General features: G+C 40.4%; 1 protein-coding gene and 2 non-coding genes across 4 annotated transcripts in view; 2 read left to right on the top strand and 1 right to left on the bottom strand.

Annotated features, from left to right (window-relative positions):
- Positions 1-26,352, top strand: part of LOC126334638 (ATP-dependent DNA helicase PIF1) — a 103,671-nt gene that overhangs the window by 60,402 nt on the left and 16,917 nt on the right. For both annotated transcript variants that reach the window (XM_049997076.1, XM_049997075.1), the window contains exons 6-9: positions 167-300; positions 5,996-6,243; positions 6,608-6,747; positions 7,847-8,035. In XM_049997076.1, coding sequence (XP_049853033.1) covers positions 167-300; positions 5,996-6,243; positions 6,608-6,747; positions 7,847-8,035 — 711 coding nt within the window. The remainder of the gene's footprint in view (positions 1-166; positions 301-5,995; positions 6,244-6,607; positions 6,748-7,846; positions 8,036-26,352) is intronic.
- On the bottom strand, positions 19,187-19,261 carry Trnas-cga (transfer RNA serine (anticodon CGA)). The gene has a single exon. It is a non-coding gene; the product is annotated as a tRNA-Ser (tRNA).
- On the top strand, positions 19,414-19,488 carry Trnas-cga (transfer RNA serine (anticodon CGA)). The gene has a single exon. It is a non-coding gene; the product is annotated as a tRNA-Ser (tRNA).

The following is a 26,352-nucleotide window of genomic DNA, read 5'->3' as shown; positions in this document are numbered from 1 at the left end:
CCTGTGTTGCTGCACATCTCCATAATAAATTAGTTCTCTGTTACTTAAGTTTTACTATTAATAATAATTTGGTATTTGTTTAATAATTGAACAATTGCTGCTTATTAAAGAATTACATATTGAGATATTGCAGCAAACTAACATTTTTTTTTCTTTTTTCTTTAAGGAATAGGAAGTGGTCAGGCTTCCAAAGAACGCTGTATTGAATTGGCTACTCGCCCACAGGTTCAGCAGATGTGGAGAAAATGTCGTCATCTAATAATAGATGAAATTTCTATGGTTGAAGGAGAATTTTTTGAGGTACTACAAAAAAGGAATAAATTTTTTTAACTATCAGAATTCTTGGAATTTGCAGTTAGGTATGGAAGTTGTAGCTGTTTGCATAGTTTAATTTCTTCGTTTGTTGTCCTCGTTGTTGAAATACTGTGTTGCTATACTGGCTGAAAAATGTGGTGTGGAAGTCAAACACGGACTACTTTAAATGATGTAGCCGACTGATGTACATTTGCATTTCACAGTTTTTTACTTTCACTTTTCACAACCCCCCTCTCCCCCCCTCCCCCCCCCCCCCCTCCCCCAGTAATTCAGATATTTGGTCAGTGCACTATTGTTTAACTTTCAATAAGCCTCATTAATAGGTTGCAGGCAAAGCATCCACATACTGCTGCAATAACCACGAAGTTCACAGTTCTTGAAGCATAGAAAGGTACATATGGAGCAGACACTGTCATTGTTTTTACACACGGCGTGATTGTTTAACACTTATTCCACTGTTAAGTGGAAGCATTGTTGTTGTTCTAACCTACACAGATTTCACGTCTGAAACTTGGCCGTGACCAAAAATCAGGCCCTTATATCTCCTCACAATAACAAGGGCCAAAACTACACATTGTTCGAAGTTAAGTTTTAATTGTAATTTCCGTAAATTTAACTCATTAAATTAACTGAATACATCGAAAAATTGCACCTTTTTAACAGTTTCTTCTACTACAAGAGTTAAGCCAAATGATTTGTTTAAATTATGAAATTAACAAATATAGTTACATAAACAATACTTTTGACAAAACTGTTAATTCCTTTGTAATTAACTAAGGGCTGGCTTTGCTAACATATTTTCGAATAGAGCCAAATAGATACTTTAATATTACTAGTATTTCGGCTTCCAAATGTTTGTAATTGGTACAAAATTTATATTTGTTTACATGTCAGCAATAGAATTTAAGTTACAAAACAATTACTGATTTCACCCTATAACAAAAGATACTAACTAGTAATAGTCAAAATAAAGTAGAAAATCAATTTCATACATAAAACTGAGCACAAAATTAGATCTAGTGTTAAATTCTTTAAAACTGAGGGCCAATCTTCCTCTTTTATGAAAATGCAGATTATACTCGCATATGTTAATAGTAATTAGTCAAAAATGAAAAACAAATTTAAATAGGCAGATGGCAAAACAAGAGGGGAAGTAAAAATATCCCAGCTTGCTTCATCACAAAGTGTCAAAGCTAAGTTACACAGATCAGTATATATAATTCATACATAAACAGTATTTTCCAGTCAACAAAGGCAAAGTAGGCGAAGAAATTGGTGTAATCATAAATTTTTGTATGATGCAGTGGGATGACTGAAATGCACTTCATTCTAAAAATCCAGACATGTGTGTGTGGGGGGGGGGGGGGACTGCTTAAAATTACTTTGTTTTTCTTGATTGTCTCAAAAACCACAGCTTGCAGCAAAAATATTTCAAAGTATAAAAGTAAATTCCGTTACAGTGCCTACAAAAAGATGCTATTCATCAATTCTCTTGGAATAAATATTAGTTCCTGTTGTATTGCAGGGGACAAAAAATTGCTGGTTATTAAAAATAGTATTTTAATCGTATAAGATTGATTTCTTTTTGTTAAATGAAGTAGATTAAGATCAAATATTAAATGTATACACCACTTCGAAGTGCAGGACATCTCTAGTAAGGAAATAGGTCACTGGATTATGTTCATGCACTTACTCCATCACAGATCTTCTAACTGAAAAGCAAGGAGGCAAGTATCCGATCTCCCACTACGTAACAAAAAGCAACTACAGGGTGTTTCATAAAGTAACACCAACCCTTTCACAGCTCACCTTATGAATCACTGATGACGTTGTGTGCAGACATGCCCAAAGCTGTTTATTTTCCACAAAGTATTATAACACTACTTAGAAGACAGTGTGTAGTTATTAATAATACTAATGCAAGAAACACACATGAACGGAATCTAAGTAAATCTCTACACACTGTTCTACACTGCTAGAGGGGAAACTGATTCTTAGTCATCCTCCACTACCGCTGTAGTGTTCTTCCAGGAAAGGCAACTACCCTCCATGGTGAGTGCTGCTAACTTTTCACTTTACAGACTGACTATACCAACCCAATGTTTCCTGTTGTGTTCTCTCATGTGAGCAGATAAAACAACTTCACTGAGCTTGTGTTTATATAGAGGAGCTATTTTCAGTTTACTGAGTGCAAATGTATTTGCAGTTGTTAAGTGTGCAACAAAATGTCCACAGCTGTTAACTACACTGAAGAGCTTGTGCCAAGTCTAACATGGTGTTAAACTGTATTTGACAATGTTAATTTCATTGTCTCAACTATCAATGGGTGGAATATCTTTTGTAGCATGAGATGTATTAAATACATTACCACAGTCTCAGCCCACAATATATCTGTAAAGGCCCAGAGCTTAAATTGGCTCTCCCTGCAACAGAAGTAAGTCACATAGGTGTTAAGGAACTTAGGCTATTTCAATATAAGTAATGCACTGCAGCAGATTATTGTTCTAGTTTTGAACATCATCAGTTCTGTTCCATCAGATATATTGACACCCACCTTGCAAGATACTGGAGGTGTGGTTTTGACTCCATCCAGTGCAGACCACTTAGAAAGCTCCAGCAATAACTAAATGAAAAAAATTTATACAATCCACCAGTAATAAAACTTACGGTGAGAGAAGTGCAGTAACTTCCTGGTCACTCATTAATTCATCACCAAGTGACTACAAAATGACTACTTGGATTCAAAAATACTTTCAGTGACAGACAGCAGTAAGATGCCATATTTATCAATTCAATCCCTTCCTCAACACTGTATAGGTTCCTAACAACATGACACTTACAGATTAAGCTTTTCTCAGTCAATTTCTCTTCTGGCAGTATATAACAGTGCGCAGAGATTTAGATAGAATCTGTCGATGCACTTTCCTTGCATTAATATTGCAATTCCACTTACCATTTCACGTATGTATATAATGTACTGGTAAAACGCTTGGGGAAAATAAACACCTACCGAGAGTGACTGTACACTGCATTGTCAGTGATTTGTAAGGCAAACTGCGTAAGGGTCCATTCAGCTCCATTAAATACCTGTTTGTGGTTTTTTGTGGCATAGTGGGGTAGATAGTAGGAAATTGCCTACTACTCTTCAGTTTATGGATGTACAAAGGAGGGAAGTACATTGTCACAATCTGGTGACCAGTCTCCTGTGACTACTCTATGACCATCCCTTGTGCTCTTTGCATCAACCTTTCTGTTGTGGAAAACTTTACTGAAATTATTTTTACATCAAAAATCTATGGAAGTTCGTGCCTGAGCTGCTAACCACATAATATGCTATTATCTTTTAAAACAAAAGTACTCTTTCTCAAAATGTCATAGAATTCATTGCTTCCAAGAAGACAAGCAATAAAGCATAGGGCACAAGCAACCACAGCTCAGCCACTGGTCAACTGCTACTTGCCAGATGATCCTATTTGAGACTTCTAAATAACTTAAATATGACATTTCGAGGGAAGGATCTACTTGTTGTTAACATATGTGATGAAATTGTTTTCAAACAGTGGAAAGTCCAAGATGGAATAACGACAGTATTTTTTTATTCAGTGAGAAACAAAATACAAACATGGTAACTAACATTAAAAACAACTGAAACAAAGAATTATCATGCAGCTTCACTTTTGACCAAAGTCTTGAGACTTCATATGCTCCCAGAATTGCAAGCAGAAGATCTGTGCAAGATGCAAATTGACAATACAGTAGGTACTTCATGGCCTGTATTTCTCCAGTCACAGTAGGTTGTATCCTCGGGGAATTGCAGTTTCTGGAGATTATGCCTGGATCTTCCAACTCCAGAATGAAAATTGCTGAGTGACCTTGCATGATTCAGTTAATACCCAGATGGGTGGGTGTCCGAAGGGAGAGACCATGTAGAGTTATTATGAAGTTGAGAAATCACAGTTGTTTTCTTGCTGTAACTGCTGGTGTTTGCAAGACTGAAATGGTCTCGAGGAAACTCCATCTGGAACTAAACCATAGGAATGCTGGAAAGTGTACATTTAATGGATAGTTTTTCTTAAGAACCTGATTTCTCTATGCGTTGGCAAATACTTGTCGCGCTATGCCTGCAAGTTGGTAAATTCTTTACAAGTGGTGTAAGTTGCAAACAACCTGTAATAAGCCTACACGTGTCACTTAGCACCTTGTTAACTTTGTTTGCGTGGATGGATTTGTTCCAGACTGCCACGCTTACTCTGGAGCAGTGTAACTCGTTACTACTTCCATAGCTCTCAGGGTTTGTGCTTGAGGATCCGATGTGCTACCAGTGGTCTTGTGAAGGAAGCTATTTCTGACTTCCATCTTCATTCTCACAATGCTGTTTGTATGTCAGTGTATAATCCAAAGTGACTCCCAGATATTTTGGATGGGACATAGCTGCTAATTGTTTTACAACCCATGTGATTTTATTTATCCTTCTTTCATTTGGAATTAATGACAATGAACATGACACAACAAAGGATTAGAAATGAGAAAAATATGTTTTTAAACCAATTATTTGAATAAAAATAATGATTGCAGTTGTTTCAATAAAGATGTAAAAAAGAGTTGGATAGCAGTCAGTGAGATTTGAACCAAAAGACCTTTAACACTTCAGCCAACTAAATTAACTGCTAGACTGTGGCACCATGTTGAAATGAGTGCTATTATCAAGGCACTTTTGGATCGCAAGAAATTCCGAAAATCTTTTTTGTTGATTATTCACGAATGAGGATCAATCAGAGTGAATGGCTGCAAACTGTGATACCTGGCATCGTAATCTGCACCACTGTATAGGTGTTTTCAGAAAACACTTTCCATCCTTGGAGATCTGTCCCTGTTAGTCACTGTGGCAGCAGGCTGTTAACAACTGCCGTTTGTTAAATATGTACATCGATATCTGAGCGCAGCTTGTTGCTCAATCAGGGAACCATTGTTTAGAATGTACCTCTTCATTTGCAGAGGCCTTATACTTATTCTTGCACAAAGTAGTGGGACACCATGCACTGAAATAAGGAACATCATTTCAGTAGCCTGCCCACCTCTCCAAATATGTAATTTTGCCACACAGGTTACCTATGAAACATCATGATCCATCCTTATGCCCTGCCACCTTCCAACTCCCTTGCCACAGAGGTGAGAGATGCCGTATGCATGTACTGAGCACATGCTATTAGAGCCCCAATGTGGATACATCCTGTATTGCTAGTGGTAGGACCACCTATAAAAACAGTCATGTTACCAGGAGTTGCTCCATAACTCATTCTATGTGGATTATTTCTTCCAAAACCAGCTAAGTTGAATTATGTAGCTGGAACATTCACTTAAAACAAATCCTACTATCTTTGGATCCACATGGCCCCAATCTTGGCGATCTCCCCCCCCCCCCCCCCCCCCCCCCCCCCACACACACACACACACCCTCCAATCCCCACCACTGCCACCTCCACCTCTGTCCCATGCCTCCAATTTAACTCCACTGATGTACACCTTGTGTTCACTCTTCCTTCACCTCCCCTTTCCCATCATCTCCCCCCTCCCCCCCATGCTGTTTCATAGTGTGTTAAAGAGCATTGAAAACATGTTTTTAAAGTAAAAATTTTGTAACTTGGTTATCATTTTTGTAATAAAAATTCTTCTGTTACAGAAACTGGAATATGTTGCCCGAATAGTGAGGAACAACGAGAGACCATTTGGAGGAATACAGCTTATCCTGTGTGGTGACTTTCTTCAGCTTCCACCAGTTTGTCGTGATGCAAAACCTGGTCAAGCAAAATTTTGTTTCCAGAGTGCTGTCTGGGATCAGGTTATACATACAAGCTTTGAACTTAATAAAGTGCATCGCCAGGCAGATCCAGAATTCATTAAAATCTTGCAAAATGTACGGATTGGCAGGTTCGTGCCTTCAGTGTGTATGTCACATCTTTTCTGATCAGAATATATTCTTAATTTCATTTATGAAAAGTTGGAGGATGACTAAAATTGTTAGAAAAAACCATTGTTGAATTAGGCTTCTTAAATACTTGTCGTAAAATCGACTTGGATACATGTCAGTTTCAGAATAAAATAAAACATGAATGGTTTCATTGTATGTCATTTGTAAAATGGAAGTATGTAATCAAAACTGAAGTGTAGAATTTGTCAGCATTTTAATATGAGCAAGAGTAGTATCCTTCTCATTTACACATAATTAAGTAATGTTGCCCTGAAAATAAGAGAGAATATTTTGATTTAGTGCGGTACTTCCTTTCTACTTCAGGATCACTCCAGAAATTTCGGATAAGTTAATATCTACGTCGAAACATAAGATTGAAGTGGAAGGAATACTTGCAACAAGATTGTGCAGTCATATGCAAGATGCAGATTTGATTAACCGTACTAAAATGGCAGAGTTGCCAGGTTAGTATGTATGTTCTTTATATAATGAATTAGTATTTCTGGATCAAATATTGTGTGTGTGTGGGGGGGGGCAGCTTCGCTTCCTCACATGTGCGCTCTTTTGACAATAAATGGTACTTGAGCTGCACACAACCTTGATGTTGATGGTGCAATCATGTTCATTATAGCCATAAATGTTTTTGATTTTTTTTCCTTCTATCTGTTGCATTAGTGTACTGAGCAGAAATCAAGACTAACGAGATGAGAGCACATGGCATAGATTGTTTTATCCCTTAATGGTTTGCTGTTGAGTATCAGAATTAAAACAAGTCGTGATATTAAATGGAATAATTACTCATTTAATAGTGGGAACTGATATACGTTGTGGTTTCTTGTTTTCTGTATTATCTTACAAGCTCCTGATGCCTCCTGTCCATCATGTCTTCTTTAAAACTGTTGTGTTTTTGTTGTACTCTATAAAACCCTTCATACAAGAGTTGTTTATTTTTAGCATAAGGTAAGCAAAAATGCAGTTGATAAATTTCGAATTTCCACTTGGAGCATACAACAGTGTGTTCTCTCCCACTGGGCTTAGTGAATTATGTTAACATATCAACAGTTACTTGATAAAGTGCCTTGCTTCAGATGAGTGATAAGAAATAGATTGAGATCACTCCACTCGACTCTCCCCCGCCCACCCCCGCCCGACCCCTCCCCCTGCCCACCCCCTACCTCCACCCGCCCACCCCCTACCTCCCCCCGCCATCCCCTACCTCCCCCCCGCCCACCCCTTACCTCCACCCGCCCACCCCCTACCTCCACCCGCCCACCCCCTACCTCCACCCGCCCACCCCCTACCTCCACCCGCCCACCCCCTACCTCCCCCCGGTTATGGCACATGGTGTATTACTCTTCTTGACAGGAAACATTTAATGTATAAAGTGAGTGAGGTGACACTATTGTTGTAACTGGCTGTAGCATTGTGTGGCCAGCCTTAAGGAATTGTGATTTGTAGTAGTTGTCTACTGGACTGTGATGTGCAGTGACTACAATACATATTATGAAGTTACATTGTGCATAGAAATGTATGTTCCTGATTTGTATTATTATTTCTAAATAGGTGAAACAAAAAGGTTTGCTGCTGTTGATAGTGACCCATATATATCAAAACAGTTAGATCAACAGACACCAGTTGCAAGTGTGATAGAGCTGAAAATTGGAGCACAGGTGATGCTTATGAAAAACCTGAATGTTTCGGAAGGCCTTGTGAATGGTGCAAGAGGTGTTGTTACAAAATTTAATGAAGATGGTAAGATTTAACTCCTTTTTATTCTCTCAACTATTTGTCTTTACAGCTTTTGGAAAACTTCACAGTATGAATTTTAAGATAAAAGTTGTATGGTAACTAATTTTTTTATCTACATTCTTACTTTGTGTTCATTAAAACATATGTAATATTTGGTTTTCTAATATTTCCAACTGGCGTATGTTGACGACACTGTGATTAATTGGACACTTTGTGGGTAGGAAGTTTCAGAAGACAGTTATATAATGTTTCCAGTTACATTAATTTTCCTCACCTGCAAAGGAAGCAACAATGAGAAAGTGTTCATCTTCGATAAAATTTGTTTAAAGTGCAAGTCAGTAAGCAAGGCTCACACACGTTTTCTTCTGAGATCATGTGAAGTGCTACACTCTAGACATTGAAGGAGCTGGACTGAAATCTCCACCAGGCCATTCTACTGAAGATTTTTGACATTTTACATGTCAAGCAACTTCAAAACATTGCATCAGATTTCCTGTTATATTCTTGCCCAATCGAAGCTTGTTCTGCCTCTTGTGACTTCATCACTGATGGGATATTATAAATGAGTCATCCATCTGTCTATCCATCTTCTGAAGCTATTATGGATCAAATCAGTGAACTGAAGAGAGAATCTTTGTTACCCAGATCGCACCAAATTTCAATCTGACCATGTACCATGAAGCCACTGAAAGCTTAGTGTGGTTTTTTTAGCAATAAATAAATTTGGAACTGTTCTAAGTTGAGGTAGGCTCTAGATTCATAGCTTTCTTAATGGACTATTATTTCCTGTCTGCCTCTTGCCATTTTTTCTATTTAAATTCATCTCTCCGGAATGAATATATGTCAGTTCCATGATTTAACTGTGATTCATTCAGTGTCTAGTTTGTTGCTTTAATCCTGTAAAATCGTATAACAGATTATTTGACAGTATTGAAGTTTTAATTCTACAAATATGAACTTGCTCCTCATGACTTCATAGGTGTTAACTTTCTCTACAGCATGTGCTCAATTCCAACCACAAAATTTATCCAGTTTACTAATTTATGCTCATACCTTTTGCAGTTAATCTTCCCTTTATTCTCTTCCATATGATATCACCATCAAATTTATAACTCTTTACTGGTTGGAATATCAACAGTAATGTGACATGGTCGGCGGAGCTAGTAGTCGTGTGCATGAAGTGTGCTTGTTTGTGTGAATGTGTGTGTGGTTTCCTTTCTGAAGAAGGCTTTAGCCAAAAGCTTAGGTTTAACAGTATTTCATTGTGCCTGTTGGCTACTAAACGTGTCATCTTCGTAGTGAGAAGCAATCTTCCCTGTTTTATCAGTTCATTATATTATTATTTATCTGATACATTTCATCTGTGTAATTATTTGTAATCTTTTTTCTGTTTTTGTCTTATCCGTCTTTAATAATCCTTGCTTGACAGCTTGCTGAGTCCGCTTTCCTTCCTTCCTTCCTTCCTTCCTTCCTTCCTGTTGTATCATCTTGACATGAAGTTACATGGACTTCCCTATCTAATCCTTGTTTGATTCCATCTCTTTCATGCCTTTGCTATTGTTCCTGCATTTGAAATCTGGTGTTTCTATAAAATTTTGATTGTCTCTTAGTCTGCAGTCATTTTATAAACTGAAGTTTCTTCTTGAATTTTTTTAAAGATATATGTGGTGTTCATGTTGTATTATAGTTACTTAAGTTATATAGTCAAATGGAAAGTTTGGCAGTATACTTCCCAAAATACAATGCTTATTAGTTTTGTTCATTGTGTCAAAGACATCATAAAATTATGACCAGTTGTATTATAGTTCAAACCTAATACTTAGTTATAACTATGATTAGACACCAGCTGCAGTTCATTAAGTGTGGGTTCCAACATAAATACAATGTGTCCCAGCAGAGGCCCCCAGTTAGGAAACAGTTCCAAAGTCCTTGCCATTTTCAATTTGAACTTCAGGGCTTTTCAAGTTATCTGCCTTGTGGTGATAATGTAGATCTCAAGAGATTACTAAATTATAATATCAATTTTGAAAGCTTATGGCAATGCAGTGTGTGACTTCTCAGTGGAGTTTGTTGACCTGTGCCATGGCTGCAGCATCCTTTCACATTGGTTGTGGTGCTGTTCTGGGCAGCAGGTAAATTTCATCTTTTGTCACTGGTTTTAAGCACATTGTGATAATTTTAGAGGTTTCATTTTTTATTTTCATCAGACTTATACTGCAACTGAAAAGAAAAGCAAAGCAGTTGGTGGCACATTCTATATTTAGTAGTGCTTCAGTATATCACATTTCAGCTGCTTAGCTGAGTGGTAATGAGTTTACCTCTCATGCACGCTCCCAAGTTCCCATTTAAATGTACATCTGAGCCAGCACTGGACTTGACTCTTGGAGTCCAGCTGGGACCAAATAAGCACTGTGTGTGTGTGTGTGTGTGTGTGTGTGTGTGTGTGTGTGTGTGTGTGTGTGGACATGCGCGCCCCCCCGTGCCCCCTCCCCACTATTTCTTCATGTGCTGCATAAGAGAAGAGTGTCAATTTTCATATTTTCAATAGTATTAAGCAACATACAGAAATGAAATCCTGTGAAAAGAAAGTCAAATTGCAGCAGAATCATTGCAAGGTCACTGCTCTCATCATGGAGGATTGTTGAATAGGCGCGTGCTCACACTCGCGCATGCATGCGCGCGCGCTCACTCACTCACACACACACACACACACACACACACACACACACACACACACACATACTACTACTACTACTACTACTACTACTACTACATCAGCCTGATGTCTGTCTGTCTGTAAATTTTTGTAACACATTTTATGTTAGTATAATATTACGTTTCTGGAAGATGAAAAACTCTTCCAAAAATCAACGTTGATCCTGCAGAAAACGGTCACGTGAAATTGAGCTTGCCGCATCCATCCACAAGTCTCAGAAAGCAGTAGCTACCGGCACCCATATTGATTCCATGTTCCTTTACTTCTAGAAGTTATTAGGCATTGTTCTGCATGGTCATCTGATGAACAAATTGAGCATGTGATGCATAATACCTCTGTGGTTTGACTAGTTTATAAAGATTAGGCATCAGAGAGACACCCCCGCCCCCGGTGGGCTCGATGCCCTTGGGTAGGTTTGTGCTAGGCTATCAAGGGGTGTTTTTGGGAATGTGTTTTGCATTTCAGTAGCTGACATCAGAACGGTCACACCACTGTTTTTCGATCCTTTCTTTCTTTCTTCCTTCACCTTCTCCTATCCTTCCACTGCATCGGCATTTGAGGTTCTTCTTCTTCTCTTTTTTATTTTCCCCTCCCTATGTGCTCCTGAAGGCTGGCCCATGCATCTGACGCCTAACAGGTGTCTGTGTAATGTGTAATTCCCAGCCCTGGGTCAACAGGTAGGGTTTGCACATACCCCTGTTACGGGCCAGGCCCAGGGAGGGGCAATTGTCTGAGCTGTTACCTTTGCAAATTGCCTGGGGTGTTAAACAATCACCTAAGGCTGGTGAGCCCCCCCCCCCCCCCCCTCCGAGGGCGCCATCAGAAATGCTGGCAATCGTGAGGAATTTTCTTACCATGAGCCAATTATTCACGTACTGAAGATGGTCAGTCCTTTGCAATAGTAAGTCCGTTTCTTATTCAGAAAGGTGTTGATGCAATTGCTGGCCCTGTGAAATCCTTCTCTCATTTACGCAATAGCATTTTGCTTTTGAAGACGGCTTCCGATTCTCAAGCACAACAGCAGCTGGCCGCTTCGCATCTCCACAGCTATCCTGTTAGTGTCAAGGCCCATAGAACTGTGTATTACTCCCATGGTGTTATGTACCTTTCTGGTCAGTATGCCATTGCTGTCCATCAGATGATTTAAAAAGTTGATGCATCCTTAATGACCACATGCACTCTTTCTCTCATTGTTGATAGAATGGTGCTTCCATCAAAGAGCTTATGAAGTTACCATTGTCCGATCGTTGATTTGATTTTGGCAGGGAAGCTAAAACATCTTTGGTCTAACCTGCCACTGCCTGAGTTTATTGTGTGGAATTGCTCACTGTATATCTAGTAAAGCCAGTCAATGCCCTTAAATAGTGCAAGGAGTCCCTTTACCAGCTCTTTGTTAGACACAGTTTCTTCAAGTGTAGTTGTCCCGAAAATTCTGTGTCTCTTGCTCTCCAATGCCGTGCATTTGAAGATTAGAGGTGATGCAGTTTCTTTGCTCTCATTACATATCTTACATTTAGGGTCGTCTTCTGTTATACCCATTGTATGTACGTGTTTTTTGAAATTCCCATGAGTTCAATCTCTTTCCTGTTCAAGCTCAGGACTACAGAGCTTTTTTAAAACACATCTTTGGCACCATTACCTTACCATGTTTTTGTTTATAGACTTTGGTCCAGTGTTCTATGTGCTCTCTTCTAAGCCAGTAGCATAGTTTCAGTTTGATCATAGCCTTGGTGATTGTCAGGACAGGTTCCGGTCCAATAAATGGAGTCTTTGGCCCCATCCTGGCCAATCTGTCGGCTTGTTCATTGCCACCAACCCCTGAGTGGCCAGGCACCCACACTAGATTTACCCTATTGCTTCCCCCTAGCTCCATCAGAACCCTGAGACATTCTGCAACAATCTTAGATTTTGTTGTGGGAGCTGCCTATGGTATCAGAGCTGCCTGGCTGTCTGAATAGATGAAGATGCTATGGTGCTTGTAGCACCTACAAGTATTCTCCTCCACACAAGTCCTGATTGCAGTAATCTCAGCTTGGAATACTAAGGCAAATTTTACTAGAGAGATGGTGCCCTCCAGTCCTGGCTGAAACCCGTACGCCCCAGCCCCAGTGCCATGGTCTTATTTCAACCCATCAGTGAACCAGACAATGTCCCCTGTACAGTGTCGAATTGTTTTTCCCACTGCTTCCTGCTTCCAGTTATTATATTGTAAGGCTCGTTAAAGTAGTTGGGAGTTATTATATAGTCGGCTGGCATTTCCCCAGCCTTTCCTATATTTACCTCGTGCACTATTTCAGTGTGTGATTCTGGATATCTCAATGAGATCCAGTTTTTGCCAATTTTGAGTCTGTATGCACCAGCTGCTTCCTTCATCTTGACTCAAAGGTGTAGTGGACGCATGTCCAGCATGGCTTCCATCCCAGTGGTTGGTGTGCTGCTAATTCCGCATGTTGTGGCTCTGCAGCTTAGCAAGCTCCTTAGCTGCAACCTGCTGTTCTACCTTCTTCCACCACACTACGGCCCCGTAGGAAGTCCTAGGTCTAACCACTGTGGTGTATATCCAGTGCATACCTCTGGGTTTAGATCCCAGTTTTTAACAGAAGCCCTTCTGGTACTCACTAGAGTAACTTTCACCTTGGAGCAGATGCTCTTAATGTGAGGGATCCATGTTAGTGAAATATTTAGGAGTAACCTTAGATGAGAAACTATCACCTTCACAGGTAGAGTTTCATCGAAAATCTTTAGGTTCCAACTTGAGTGTTGGATCTACTTCTTCGCGAATGGTACCACAGCAGTCTTCTTAGGATTAACCTTTAAATCCTGTTACAGTCCGACCATACATTCCAAACCCAATGCACTGCTACCAGTGTCATCATTTCAACCACATCTGTCCAAACCTGCGATAGGGATGCTTACAAGGGCGACTGTCTGCCGCCTCCTCACTACTGTATCAACTGCAATGGCAACCGTGCCCCCTCCTCTCGAGATTGTCCCATGTATCTTGATGAGCAGGCTGTCCAGGAGAGCTGGGTAAAGGAAAAACTGCCTTACCCAGTCGCTTGTAAGTTATTGGCTAGTTGCAAACCCTGCATTCTACCATCTGGCTCTTACAATACTGTTCTTGCTAAATCTCACTCCATGAAGGATGTGGCCACACAGACATGTGACCTCAGATTCAGCACCACTGTTGTAAAATCGCCCTGCATCATGGTAGCATCCCCGTCTCCTCCTCCAGCTGTGCAACAAGCCACGAAACTTTTGCCTCAGTGTTTCTTCCTTGCTCCCCTTCCCTCATTGTGACTGTTCTCCAATGGAATGGAATGTTTGTGGCCTTCAATCCAAAAAAGAGGACTTCGGCTGCTCTTTGAACTGCAGCGTCCACTTGTTCTCAGCCTTGAGGAAACAAAATTGTGTCCACACAACTTCTTTGAGCTCTCTCATTTCTTCCCGGCTTGCTATGACCTCCCTCCTGAGGGCGGCATTTAATCTCACTGGGGGGGGGGGGGGGGGGGAGGGGGGGGGGGGTCATGCTGCTCACCCAGTATGACATACATAGTCAACCCATCTCCCTTGCTACCTGACTTCAAGCAGTTCTGATACATACTCTAGCGACCAATTCCTGTGTGATATCCATTTGCTGATTCCTACCCGACCTACATACACCCCCAAATGGTAGCTTTCTAAGGGTGACTGGAGGCTTTACTCCTCCCTGGTGGCCTTCAGCGAAAACATTTCCCCAGTTGTGATGACCAGGTAGAATATCTTACAAACGTTATCCTTACCCCCGCAGAATCTTCCATTCCTTGCACTTCCACTTTACCGTTTTCCAGTCCCTTGGTTGACTGGGTGTGCAGTGACACAATCCGCATGCAGAGGCATGCCCCCTCCGCATTTTTAACCGCCATCCTACATTGGCAAACTGCATTAGTTACAAACAGTTGCAAGCACAGTGTCCTCTCATTCTTTGGTATAGCAAAAAACTAGCTGGATCCCATTTACTAGTTCTTTTAACAGTTTCACTCCATCTTCCGTCGTGTGGGCCAACCTTCGGCGGCTCCCTGGAATGAAGATCCATTAGCCAATTTCAGGCGTGACAGTAGCAGACAATATCGTAGTGGACCCAATGTTATCCGAAACACCTTGGACTGCCATTTTGCGGAGATTGAGAGCTGCTGCCACTATCACCCTACCTTCCTCCATTGGAAACGAGTGGTTGGCAGCACCTTTTTCTTGTAGGCAAGTCCTTTCTTCTTCATACGTACAATCACATCTGGGCAGAGGGCACGTTTCCCAGGCACTGGCGTGTGCAGTCACTGCCATACCTGTACCTAAGCCCGGTAAGGATAAACACCTTCGTTCTAGCTACTGCCCTATTTCTCTCACCAGCTGCATTTTCAAGGCAATTGAACATATGTTTCATGCCCGGCTGGTATGGTAACTCAAGCCTTGCAGTTTGCTAACCGCTGCCAGGCATGTCCAGCTCCCTTTTTGTTTGACTATTTTGGGATCTATTGCAGTTCTCCATGGACCTGTCTCACTGAGCGGCATCTTCAGCGAAGTCTTGATCGTCTTCTGGACCATCGACAATGGCTTTTGTTTTTCCACAGACAAAACTGTTTGTCTGAATATCCGGCGACGCAGTTGGTTTCTCCCACAATCTTGTCATATTGGTCCTGTTGCCATTCCATCTGTTGAAACTACAAAATTCCTGGGGCTCATGTTCAATAGGAAACACTCTTGGTCCTCCCAGGTGTCTTACTTGACAGCCCACTGTAGGCGGTTCCTCAATGTCCTACGTGTCCTCAATGGTACTTCCTGGGGTGTTGATCGAACCACCCTCCTCCATTTGTACCGTTCCCTTGTCCATTCGAAACTCGACTAAGGGTGATTTGTTTATGCGTCTGCACGTCCATCCCTCTTACGCAGTCTCAAGACTATCCACCATTGTGGCCTCTGTTTGGCCACTGGTGCCTTTTACACTAGCCCAGTTGAGTGTCTGTGTGCAGAACCTGCCAAACTACTGTTGTCATATGGCTGTGACTGTCTCCTCAGCAGATACGCATACAGTTTGTTTGCCATGCCTGGCCACCCATCCTATGCCTACTTCTTCAATGACTCCTCTGATCGTTAGTATGGGTCGTGTCCCTCTTCTGTTACCTACTGGAGTTCACTTTTGGCTCTTGCTCCAGCAACCTAACTTCATGCTACCTGCCAGTTTCCTAATGGGTGTGAGCTCTTCACCACCTTGGCTTCATGCAGTGGTCTGTGATCACCTTGGCCTTCATTCACTTCCTAAGTACACTACTCCCGCCTCGCTCTATCGCCTTCAGTTTCATGACCTTTGCATGGAACTTCACGATAGTACCTTCGTGTATACTGATGGCTCCTGTACTGACCATGGTGTCGAGTGTGCCTTCGTTACTGGCAGTGATATTTTTTGGTATCGGCATCCAGAACACTGGTTAATATTTGCTACAGAGCTCATCGCTCTGTATCAGACCACACAGCACATGGGGCAATACAGGCTTTTCAATTGCATCATTCTCTCTCTCTCTCTCTCTCTCTCTCTCTCTCTCTCTCTCTCTCTCTCTCTCTCTCTCTGCCCTTCAGAACCTCACTTTGCTGTACACCATTCATCCCTTAGTGCAACTGGTACAGGAAAGTTTTCACTTGCTCCCTCTTGATGGAGCCACTGTGATGTTTGTGGGTTCCTGGTCATGTCGGTCTGACAGGAAATGAGGCTGCTGCCAAGGCTGCAGTCCTTATGCCTCCGCCTGCTAGTTCTTTCAGTCCCTCCAATCTCTGTGTTGCCGTCTGTCAGCAGGTGGTGTCACTTTGGTGTCACTACTGGTCCTCCCTCCATGGAAACGAGCTCTGGGGAATTAAGCCTCTCTCATTGGTTTGGGCGACGTCCTCTCGCCGCGAGGAAATCATTTCAGCTAGGTTTTGCCTTTGCCATTTGTTAAGTGCCTCAACTTCTGACAGTTCGCTATTTCCTGATGGAATGCCCTTTTTTTTAACCACGTAGTTCTCATTTGTGTTTGCTGTCTGAGTTACCAGCAGTTTTGGCGAACGATTATGGGCTGTTAACCATGTTTTACTTTTTATCTTTCGTAGCAATATGGTGAAGATAATTTACTCTTTAGTTCAGGACATTGGGCTAGCATATATTCATTTTTACCTCTTCTCTTTCTTCTCCCCCCCAACAGTTCTGACATGGGCCCATATGACCCTAATTGTTTTTGCACCCGAAAACAAATCAAAACCCACAAACCCAATCTTAGTGCATGTGAGGGACCTTCGTGGATTGGTAATTACAGGCCTTTTTTATTGTTGAAATATTCTCTTATTAGCAGCAGGTTCTTCACGCAGTTTTATTCCTGGAATGGGACACTATTTCAGTATTTATTTTTCATGGTTTTAGAGCAAAAATTCATACTTAATCAGTCAGAGGTGACAATCATGCAGTGATAACAAACTCAAAGCTAGATAGCATGTGTGAATAATATTCACATTCAGAAGTGTATTATTTTTCACTTAAATGAAATTCCAATAATTTTGTGTTTAGGAACATAAATAATTTAATTGGAAAAAATGTTTAAAGTTCAACATTTTTTCCCCATAGGTATTAATCTTCTGCAGTCGTAGCCTGTTTGTTCTCTGTGTACAACACAAATGATATTGGTATGACAGCCAAATATGCTATCAATGACATTTTCAGTCACTGAACGATTAAATTCTGTTAATTACATGATTTTGTGGTTACTGGTGTGAACTCTTATTTTATTACGATGATCATTTCTCGCTTTGTAGGCAGGCATCAACAAAATACTTTCACATTGAGAGGGGAATATTGGAGATAGAAATTTCTTGAAAAGATCTCACTGCATCGAAAAATGCCTTTGTTTTAATAATCACGATTCCAACTTGCATATCATACCCATGACAATCTAAATCCCTATTTGCAGTGGTATATGACCAGTTTGCCCTCCTTTGATTTTTTTCGATGTCCTCCATCTTTCCTGTCTGGTAAGGATCCCATACTGCACAGCAGTACTCTAGCACAGGATGGACAAGCATAATGTAGTAGTCTCTTTAGTGGATCTGATGCTGCTTCTGAGTATTCTGAGAGCTAAACAGTCCAGTTAGTCCTCCCCACATTATGTTCTGTGTGATGGAGATATAATTGCTGAACAGTTCAAAGAAAACCAGAGTATCATTTCAAATAGGTACCCTACTCATACAATTATAGTCGGTGGTGTCTTCAGTCTACCCTCGATATGCTGGAAAAATTACACATTTAAAGCTGGCGGCAGACATAAAACGTCATCAGAAATTGTACTGAATGTTCTCTCAGAAAATTATTTTGAACAGTTAGCTCATGAGCCCACTCGAAGCGTAAATGGTTGTGAAAGCATACTTGACCACTTAGTAACAAATAATCCTGGACAAATAGGGAGTATCATGGCGAATACAGGGATTAGCGACCACAAGGCAGTTGCTGCTAGGCTGAATACTGTAACACCTGCAACCATCAAAAAGAAACGCAAAGTACATGGATTTAAAAAAAAAAAAAGCTGATAAAAATGGTCTTAATGCCTTTTTAAGAGACAGTCTCCACTTCTTCCGATCTGATCACGTAAATGTAGGAAAGATGAGGAATGATTTCAAAGAGATAGTATTGATGGCAATTGAGAGAGATATATATATACCACATAAATTAATAAGTGATGGTACTGATCCCCCATGGTACACAAAAGGGATCAGATCACTGTTGCAGAAGCAACGAAAAAAGCATGCCGAGTTTAAAAGAACACAAAATCCCGAAGAGTGGCAATGTTTTGCAGAAGTTCGAAATATAGCAGGTGCTTCAGTGTGAGATGCGTTTAATAATTTCCACAGTAATGAAACTCTGTCTCGGAATCTGGCAGAAAACCAAAAGAGATTCTGGTCATATAAAAGCACACCAGTAGCAAGACGCAGACAATACCTTCACTTTGCGATAACAATGGTGAGGTCACTGATGACAGTGCCACCAAAGCAGAGTTATGGTTTCAGTTTAAGATGTTCATTATTGTTATCCATAGGTATTTAGATGAATTGACAGTCTTTAGATTTGTGTGTTTTATCATGTAACAGAAATTTAATAGATTCATTTTAGTACTCATGTAGATGTTGTCAGACTTCTCATTATTTAAGAGTCAATTGTCACTTAATGCACCATACAGATATCTTGTCTAAATCATTTTGCAATTGGTTTTGAACTCTGGAGACCTTAATAAGCAGTAAATGGCAGCGTCCTCTGCAAACAATCCAAAGAATCATGCACAGATTGTCTTTTAAATAATTTTTATTAACTCCTTGGGGAATCCAGAATGAGATTTTCACTCTGCAGCGGAGTGTGCGCTGATATGAAACTTCCTGGCAGATTAAAACTGTGCGCCCGACCGAGACTCGAACTCGGGACCTTTGCCTTTCGCGGGCAAATGCTCTACCAACTGAGCTACCGAAGCACGACTCACGTCCGGTACTCACAGTTTTACTTCTGACAGTATCCGTCTCCTACCTTCCAAACTTTACAGAAGCAGAAGAGCTTCTGTAAAGTTTGGAAGGTAGGAGACGGATACTGTCAGAAGTAAAACTGTGAGTACCGGACGTGAGTCGTGCTTTGGTAGCTCAGTTGGTAGAGCATTTGCCCGCGAAAGGCAAAGGTCCCGAGTTCGAGTCTCGGTCGGGCGCACAGTTTTAATCTGCCAGGAAGTTCCTTGGGGAATGCCAGATATCACATCTGCTTGACTCAATGACTTTCCATCAGTTACTACGAAAAGTGAGCTTCGACAGGAAATCACAAACACAGTATCTCAATTGAGTGGATACTTTGTAGGCAAACAATTTGATTGGAAGTTGCTTGTCAGAAACAGTGTCAAAAGACTCTGAAAATCTGGAAATGGGGAATCAGTTAGAGATCCATTGTCAATAGCACACATAGAATAAAGAGCTAGTTGTGTCCCACAAGAATGGTATTTCCTGAAACCAAGCAGACCATTTGTAAAAACAGGTAAATCATTTTATTCGAGGTAAGTCATAATGTTCAAACCCATTACATGGTCCAAAACTCTACTGCAAATTGACTTCAGTGATATGGATCTGTAATTCTGGGGATTACTCCTATTTTCTTTATTGGGTATTGGTGTGATTTGTGCAACTTTCCAGGCTTTGAGTACAGGTACTTCAGTGAGTGAGTGGTTGTGTATTATATCAGCATACTCTAAAAGGAACCTGACTGGTATACAATCTGGATCCTGAACAAGAAGACTTAACTTTATTAAGCGACGTTAAGGACTGTCCGGAAAGATTATTATATTTTGGTATTTTTACAGACAGACAGACAGCGAGAGAGAGGGTGGGGGGGGGGGGGGGGAGAGAGAGAGAGAGAGAGAGAGAGAGAGAGAGAGAGAGAGAGAGAGAGAGAGAGAGAGAGGTGTTTCGTGTCCTCATCAAAGCACTGCGCTGCGAGCCAGATTTGTGTTGTTGTTGGAAACAGATGGCAGTCACAGTGTGAAAGATCCAGACTGTACAGCAGATGAGAAACATCTCCCAGGTAAGAGCATTGAGTACTTCTTGAGTACAGTTTTTGCAGTGTGGGGTCAAGCATTGTCATGCAGGAAAAAATTTTCTGAGCTCACCTTTCTGCTACTGTACTTACTCGAATTATTTTCAGTTTCCGGAACCAGTTTATTGGTTTTTGCCAATAAAAATCGTATTACTGACTACACTTCACTTATAGGATTTTCAATTGCAGCACACATTTAAAATTTTTATTGTGAAATAACAGGAAATGACACAAACCTCACTTTGCACAACTGGATGCCGCCTGAACGTACCAGCACTCAGGAAAAAATACGGCCACACTAGCCATATCCATTGTTGTTACAGACAAAAACTTAATCTAATTTCTGGACAGTCCTCATGAGTTGCTTTGCTACACCAAGCATATCTACTTTGAAGTTACTCATATTGCCAGCTCTTCCTGATTTGAACCTTGGAATATTTCCTTCATCTTCAGTGGTGAACAAATGTTGTAAAACATGGTTTAGTAAGTCCAATTCAGTGGCACTGTCATTGGTAACATTACCATGGCTATTGCTCATTGAAGCTGTTGATTGTGTTTTGCCACTAGTGTACTTTGCATGTGACCAGAATCTTTGTATTTTATGCCACATTTCGAGACAGTCTTTCACTGTGGGAGTTGTTAAAAGCATCTCGCTTTGAAATCTAAATGTTGAACTTCTGTGTTGGAGATGTTGTGTTCCTTTAAATTTGGCGTGCTTTTCTCGTAGCTGCCGCAATGGTGTTCTGATCTGTTTGTGGATCATGGGGGGAGGGGGGATGGTCAATTTTCTCTTGTTAATTTATTTTGTCTGTTGATACTATTCTATTGAATTCGAGCCATATCTGATCTATGCTTTCATCGTAGTTTCAGAAGGAATGGAGAATGTCCCTTAGGAAGGCATCAAGCAAATTTTTATATGCTTTTCTAACTAGATATATTTTGTGTTTATTTTTGGTGGGTTTGATTATTATGGTATTTAGTCTTATTGCAATGATCTAGTGGTCACTAATCCCTGTGTCTGTCATGATGCTCCCTATTTGCATGGGGTTATTTGTTGCTTAGAGGTCAAGAATGTTTTTGCAACCATTTACACTTTGAGAGGCCTTCTAAATTAATTGCTCAAAATAAATGTCAGAGGAAGCAGTTAGTCAATTTCAGATGACATTTTATACCAACCACCATCTTTGAACATCAATTTACCTTTGACATGCAGACAAAAATAGAAGTCATCACCAACGATAATTGTATCAGTGAGGTACTTATTTGAGATGATACTAAAGTTTTCTTTGAACTTCTTTCAGCGAGTGAATCATCTGAGTAGGGCTCAGTGAAAGAAACCAATTTTTAATTTATTCTGGTTGTCAAGTTTAACATCTGTCCATAACAGATCACAGGGACTGTCTATTTCAATTTCACTGTGAGGTAAAACACATCTAACAGCAACAAACACACTGCCATTACCCATATGTAACCTGTCATTTCTGAACACCATTAGGTCCTTTACAAAAATTTCAGCTGTACTTATCTCTGGCTTAAGCCAACTTCAGTACCTATAATGATTTGAGCTTTAGTGCTTTCTATTAGCACTTGGAGCTCTGTTTCTTTCTTAACATAGCTTCGACAGTTTACTACTATAATAGCTTTGATTCCTAGGTATACCTTTGTCCTGTTTGACCTGCTCCCTTTGAGACTGAAGCCCTTTTTATTATTTCCCAACCTTACAAGGAAAAAAAACCTATCCACTCCACACAGCCCCCACTACCCGTTGTAGCTGCTGCTTGTGTGTAATGGACTCCTAACCTACTCAGCGATCCTGATACCCCAACACCTTATGGCGCAAATTGACCTACACGATTGCAGAACCATCTGAGCCTCTGTTTCAGACCCTTCACTCAGCTCTGTACAAAAGATCCACAATCGGTCCTGTCAGTGATGCCTCAGATAGTGAGCTCTGCCTTCATCTTGCAAGCAAGACTGGCAGTCTTTATCACTTCAAGCAAACATCCGAAACCAGAGAGAACCTCTTTAGATCAAAAGTTACACAAATTGTTACTACTGACATGAGCCACCACCCGCAGTTGGCTCTTCACAGCACCCAGAAGGGTGTTCCACATTTGGGATAACTTCCCCAAGTATACACACAGAGTGCACATGTTGACTCTGAAGTTATTGGTTCGGAGCACCACTTAAATAACTTGACAATTCAGAGGCTTCCATTACCAGGATACAGATTAGCTGGCTGTTTTTCAAGGAGTTCCTTGTATGGTGGGGGAGTGGCTATGTACATAAGAAAAAGTATTCCATTTGAGTCCATAGACGTATCATGGCACTGCACTGAACTGATATTTGAATGTTGTGCAGGGGCAGTTGAATTTAGTGAAACTTAACTTGTAAAACTTTTTGGTTTATAGGTCCCTTAACTCTGACTTCAGAGCATTTCTGCTCAAGTTGGAGAGGGTTCTTCATTCACTTTGTAGGAAGTACCAGTAGTTAGTTATATGTGGTGACTTTAATATAAATTTTGTATATGATGGTGCAAGAAAAAATGATGTTGGTAGAGCCCCTAAATTCATATGATCTGATGCAGACGGTGTTTTTTACAACTACGGTGCAGGGGTACAGTAGCACAGCCGTAGACAATATTTTCATTCATTCTTCATTACTAGATATTCTCATCAGATGGTAGAGTTTTGTCAGGGCTCGCTCTCCCAAGGCTGTCAATAGTTCTAATGGAATGTTTTCTACTCCTGGGGCCTTTTTTCCATCTAGGTCTTTCAGTGCTTTGTCAAATTCTTCATACAGTATAATAGCTCCCATTTTATTTTCATCTACGTGCTCTTCTATTTCCATAATATTGCCCTCAAGTACAGTACCCTTCTATAGACCCTCAATATACTCTATCCACCTTTCTGCTTTCCCTTCTTTGCTTAGAACTGGTTTTCCATCTGAGCTCTTCATATTCATACAAGTGTTACTCTTTTCTCCGAAGGTCTCTTTAATTTTCCTGTAGGCAGTATCTATCTTACCCCTTGTGATATATGCCTCTACATCTGTAGAGCCCTTACTTAGCCATATTTGTAATTTTTATTTTGGGAATGGTCAGTTTCCTGAATGATTAAAGTACTCGGTAGTAAAGAGGGAGAAAGGGATAATGCAGACAATTGTAGACCTATTTTTATGCCATCAGTGTTTGCTAAAGTTATTGAAAAGACTGTATTTATGTAAGGATAATTGATCATTTTATATCAAACGATTTGCTATCAAATGTACAGTTCAGCTTTAGAAGTCGTCTAACGACTGAAAATACTATATTTTATTTTCTCTGTGAGTTACTGGATGGGTTAGACAAGGGGGTTTTGAATGCTAGGCATATTTTTTGATTTAACTAAGGCGTTTGATTGTGTTGATCACAAAATATTGCTCCAGAAGTTGGACCTTTACGGAATACGGGGAGTAGCTCACAATTGGTTCACCTCTTACTTTAGCAACAGACATCAAAAGGTCATTATTCGCAATGTTGAGATCGGCTGTGATGTGGGGTTATGAGTGGGGTACGGTCAGGAGGGGGGTGCCCCAGGGAACAGTGTTGGGGCCACTCCAGTTCCTTATTTATATAAATGATATGCCGTCTAATATTACTGGTAACTCTAAAATATTTGTTTGCTGATGACATTAGCTTGGTAGTAAAGGTTGTTGTGTGCAACTTGGATCAGTTTCAAATAGTGCAGTTCATGACTTAAGTTCATGGCCTGTAGAAAATAAACCAACACTAAATCACAGTAAGAATCAGCTTTTACTGTTTCTAACACACAGTTCAACAAAACTTGAAAATTTAATTTCACATAATGGGCATATGATTAGTGAAACTGAACAGTTCAAATTTCTAGGTGTTCAGATAGATGGTAAACTGTCATGGAAAGCCCAACTTCAGGATTTTGTTAAGACTTAATGCTGCCATTTTTACTATTCAAAAGGTATCTGGAATGAGTGATTGTTCTACATGAAATTAGTCTACTTTGCTCATTTTCATTCACTTATGTATGGTATTATATTTTGGGGTAACTCTTCTCATTCTAAAAGGATATTTTTGGCTCAGAAATGCGTAGTTCAGGCAATAAGTGGTGTAAGTTCGCGAACCTCTTGTTGATGCCTGTTCACAAGTCTGGGTATTTTGACATTGGCCTCTCAATATATTTTCATTCCTTACCATCATTTCTTGTTAACAATATTAGCTTATTCCCAAGTTCACTTGGTTAATAGTTGACAGAAATCGTTCCTGCATTTGGATGAGACTCTCTTAACTCTTGTGCAGAAAGGTGTGCAGTATACTGCTTGTATCAATTTTCAATAAGCTACCACTCGAATTCAAAACTCTTAGCAGTAATCCACGCACTTTCAGATCAATACTGAAGAGTTTCTTCGTGGGGTCACTCCTATTCTGTCGAGGGGTTCTTTGAAAAATTAAACTGATTCTTGTTCTATTATTGATTGTTTTTACTTAAACTTATGCATTGACTTTTTCGAGTTCATAAACATTTTATTTTTGTCTGTTTTTACTTTTAAGTTGTAATTTCATGAACTGACACGTTCAATGACCTTGGAGATTTGCTCCTCAGTTTGGTCCTACGGAATTTGATGTATAAATAAATAAATTGTATTCTTCCCCTCCTTAGCAGTCATGTTCCTAAGGGGGCCCAATTATATGCCTAACATTGGAGATCCCAACAACCAGTAAGCCTACACTCTGTGACCGCCCGTATCTTGCAGCCTGAAAGGCTTCCTCTGAAACCGAACAAGTGGCTGCCTCTGATGTAAGATCTTCACCAACCACAGGTAGCACTTGAAACATCTTTGTCAAATGAAAAGGGGGAAGCCCTACCTGTGGAAAGTATTTTGTTGCTGCCACTCCTTGGAACAACCTCCCACTCAATCACAGATGGGGGGTTAGCCTCTGTGTAGGCAGTACCCTTGGTGGCCACAGTAGTGGACTGATTGTGGACACGTGGGGACATACTGGATGTCTCTTGGATTCTCACATCCAGCCCCCCCCCCCCCCACCCCATACCCAGTGATGCCTATTGGTAACAGCCTGAAGCTGTGTGTCCAATGCCAGCACCTTCTGGAGCTGTGAGTGAGTCACCAACTCAGCCTGCATACAAACACAGCAATCACAATCCCTACCCGTACTAAAGATGGCGAAACTACACTAGGCAGTTATTAAAAGACAAAACTGTGTCTACTAAGCACACAAACATAACAAAAATTTGCAAATAAACAACCCAGCACTTAGGTAAGTGAAAATAAGTTGAGCTTGTAAAAATAATTAACAGTGCTGCACACTCTGGTGGTGGTGGTGGTGGTGGTGGTGGTGGTGGGACAAGAGCTGCTGGCTTCCTGTAATTATTTGTCTCAGTGACCTGATGGATAAATGGTGATCACAACACTATAGTGGTTAACTTGAAATATTTTCATATTTATTGATACCTGAAACATTACAGTGATCAGCTTTTGCTATTAGATTTATATATTTCACATATCACAGACCACTATCTAAACTTCACAAGTCCTAAGTAGCAACATATTGACTGAACAATTTGCTCATCATTTGGTAACACAATTACTTCACATATTAGATATTCACACAGTGATTTTATATGATGATTACGAATTGAAAATTAATCACAGGGTGAATCACAACATAATAGTACATACAATTGGAATCATTCATCTGACTGATGACAAATTTAGATTGGGAATGACTATAAAATGATGGTCAGTTGATTACTTAATCTGCACTGACTGTGGCCACTTGTTAACTTCATGAAGATGAACTAAGGGCCTAACACAAAGAGGTTGGCTATTTGATTACCAAGCACTGACTGACTCCCAAATTATCACACATTCCGTTTGGTTTTAACTGTGAAATGTTAACAGGTTGGCTGCTAAACCTGGACTGACTGTAGAACCATTCAGCACAACTATTTATAGAAG

The sequence above is a fragment of the Schistocerca gregaria genome, chromosome 2 (assembly GCF_023897955.1).
Source record: "Schistocerca gregaria isolate iqSchGreg1 chromosome 2, iqSchGreg1.2, whole genome shotgun sequence".
Taxonomy (NCBI): Eukaryota; Metazoa; Arthropoda; class Insecta; order Orthoptera; family Acrididae; genus Schistocerca; species Schistocerca gregaria.
This window is presented reverse-complemented; position numbering and strand designations above follow the sequence as displayed.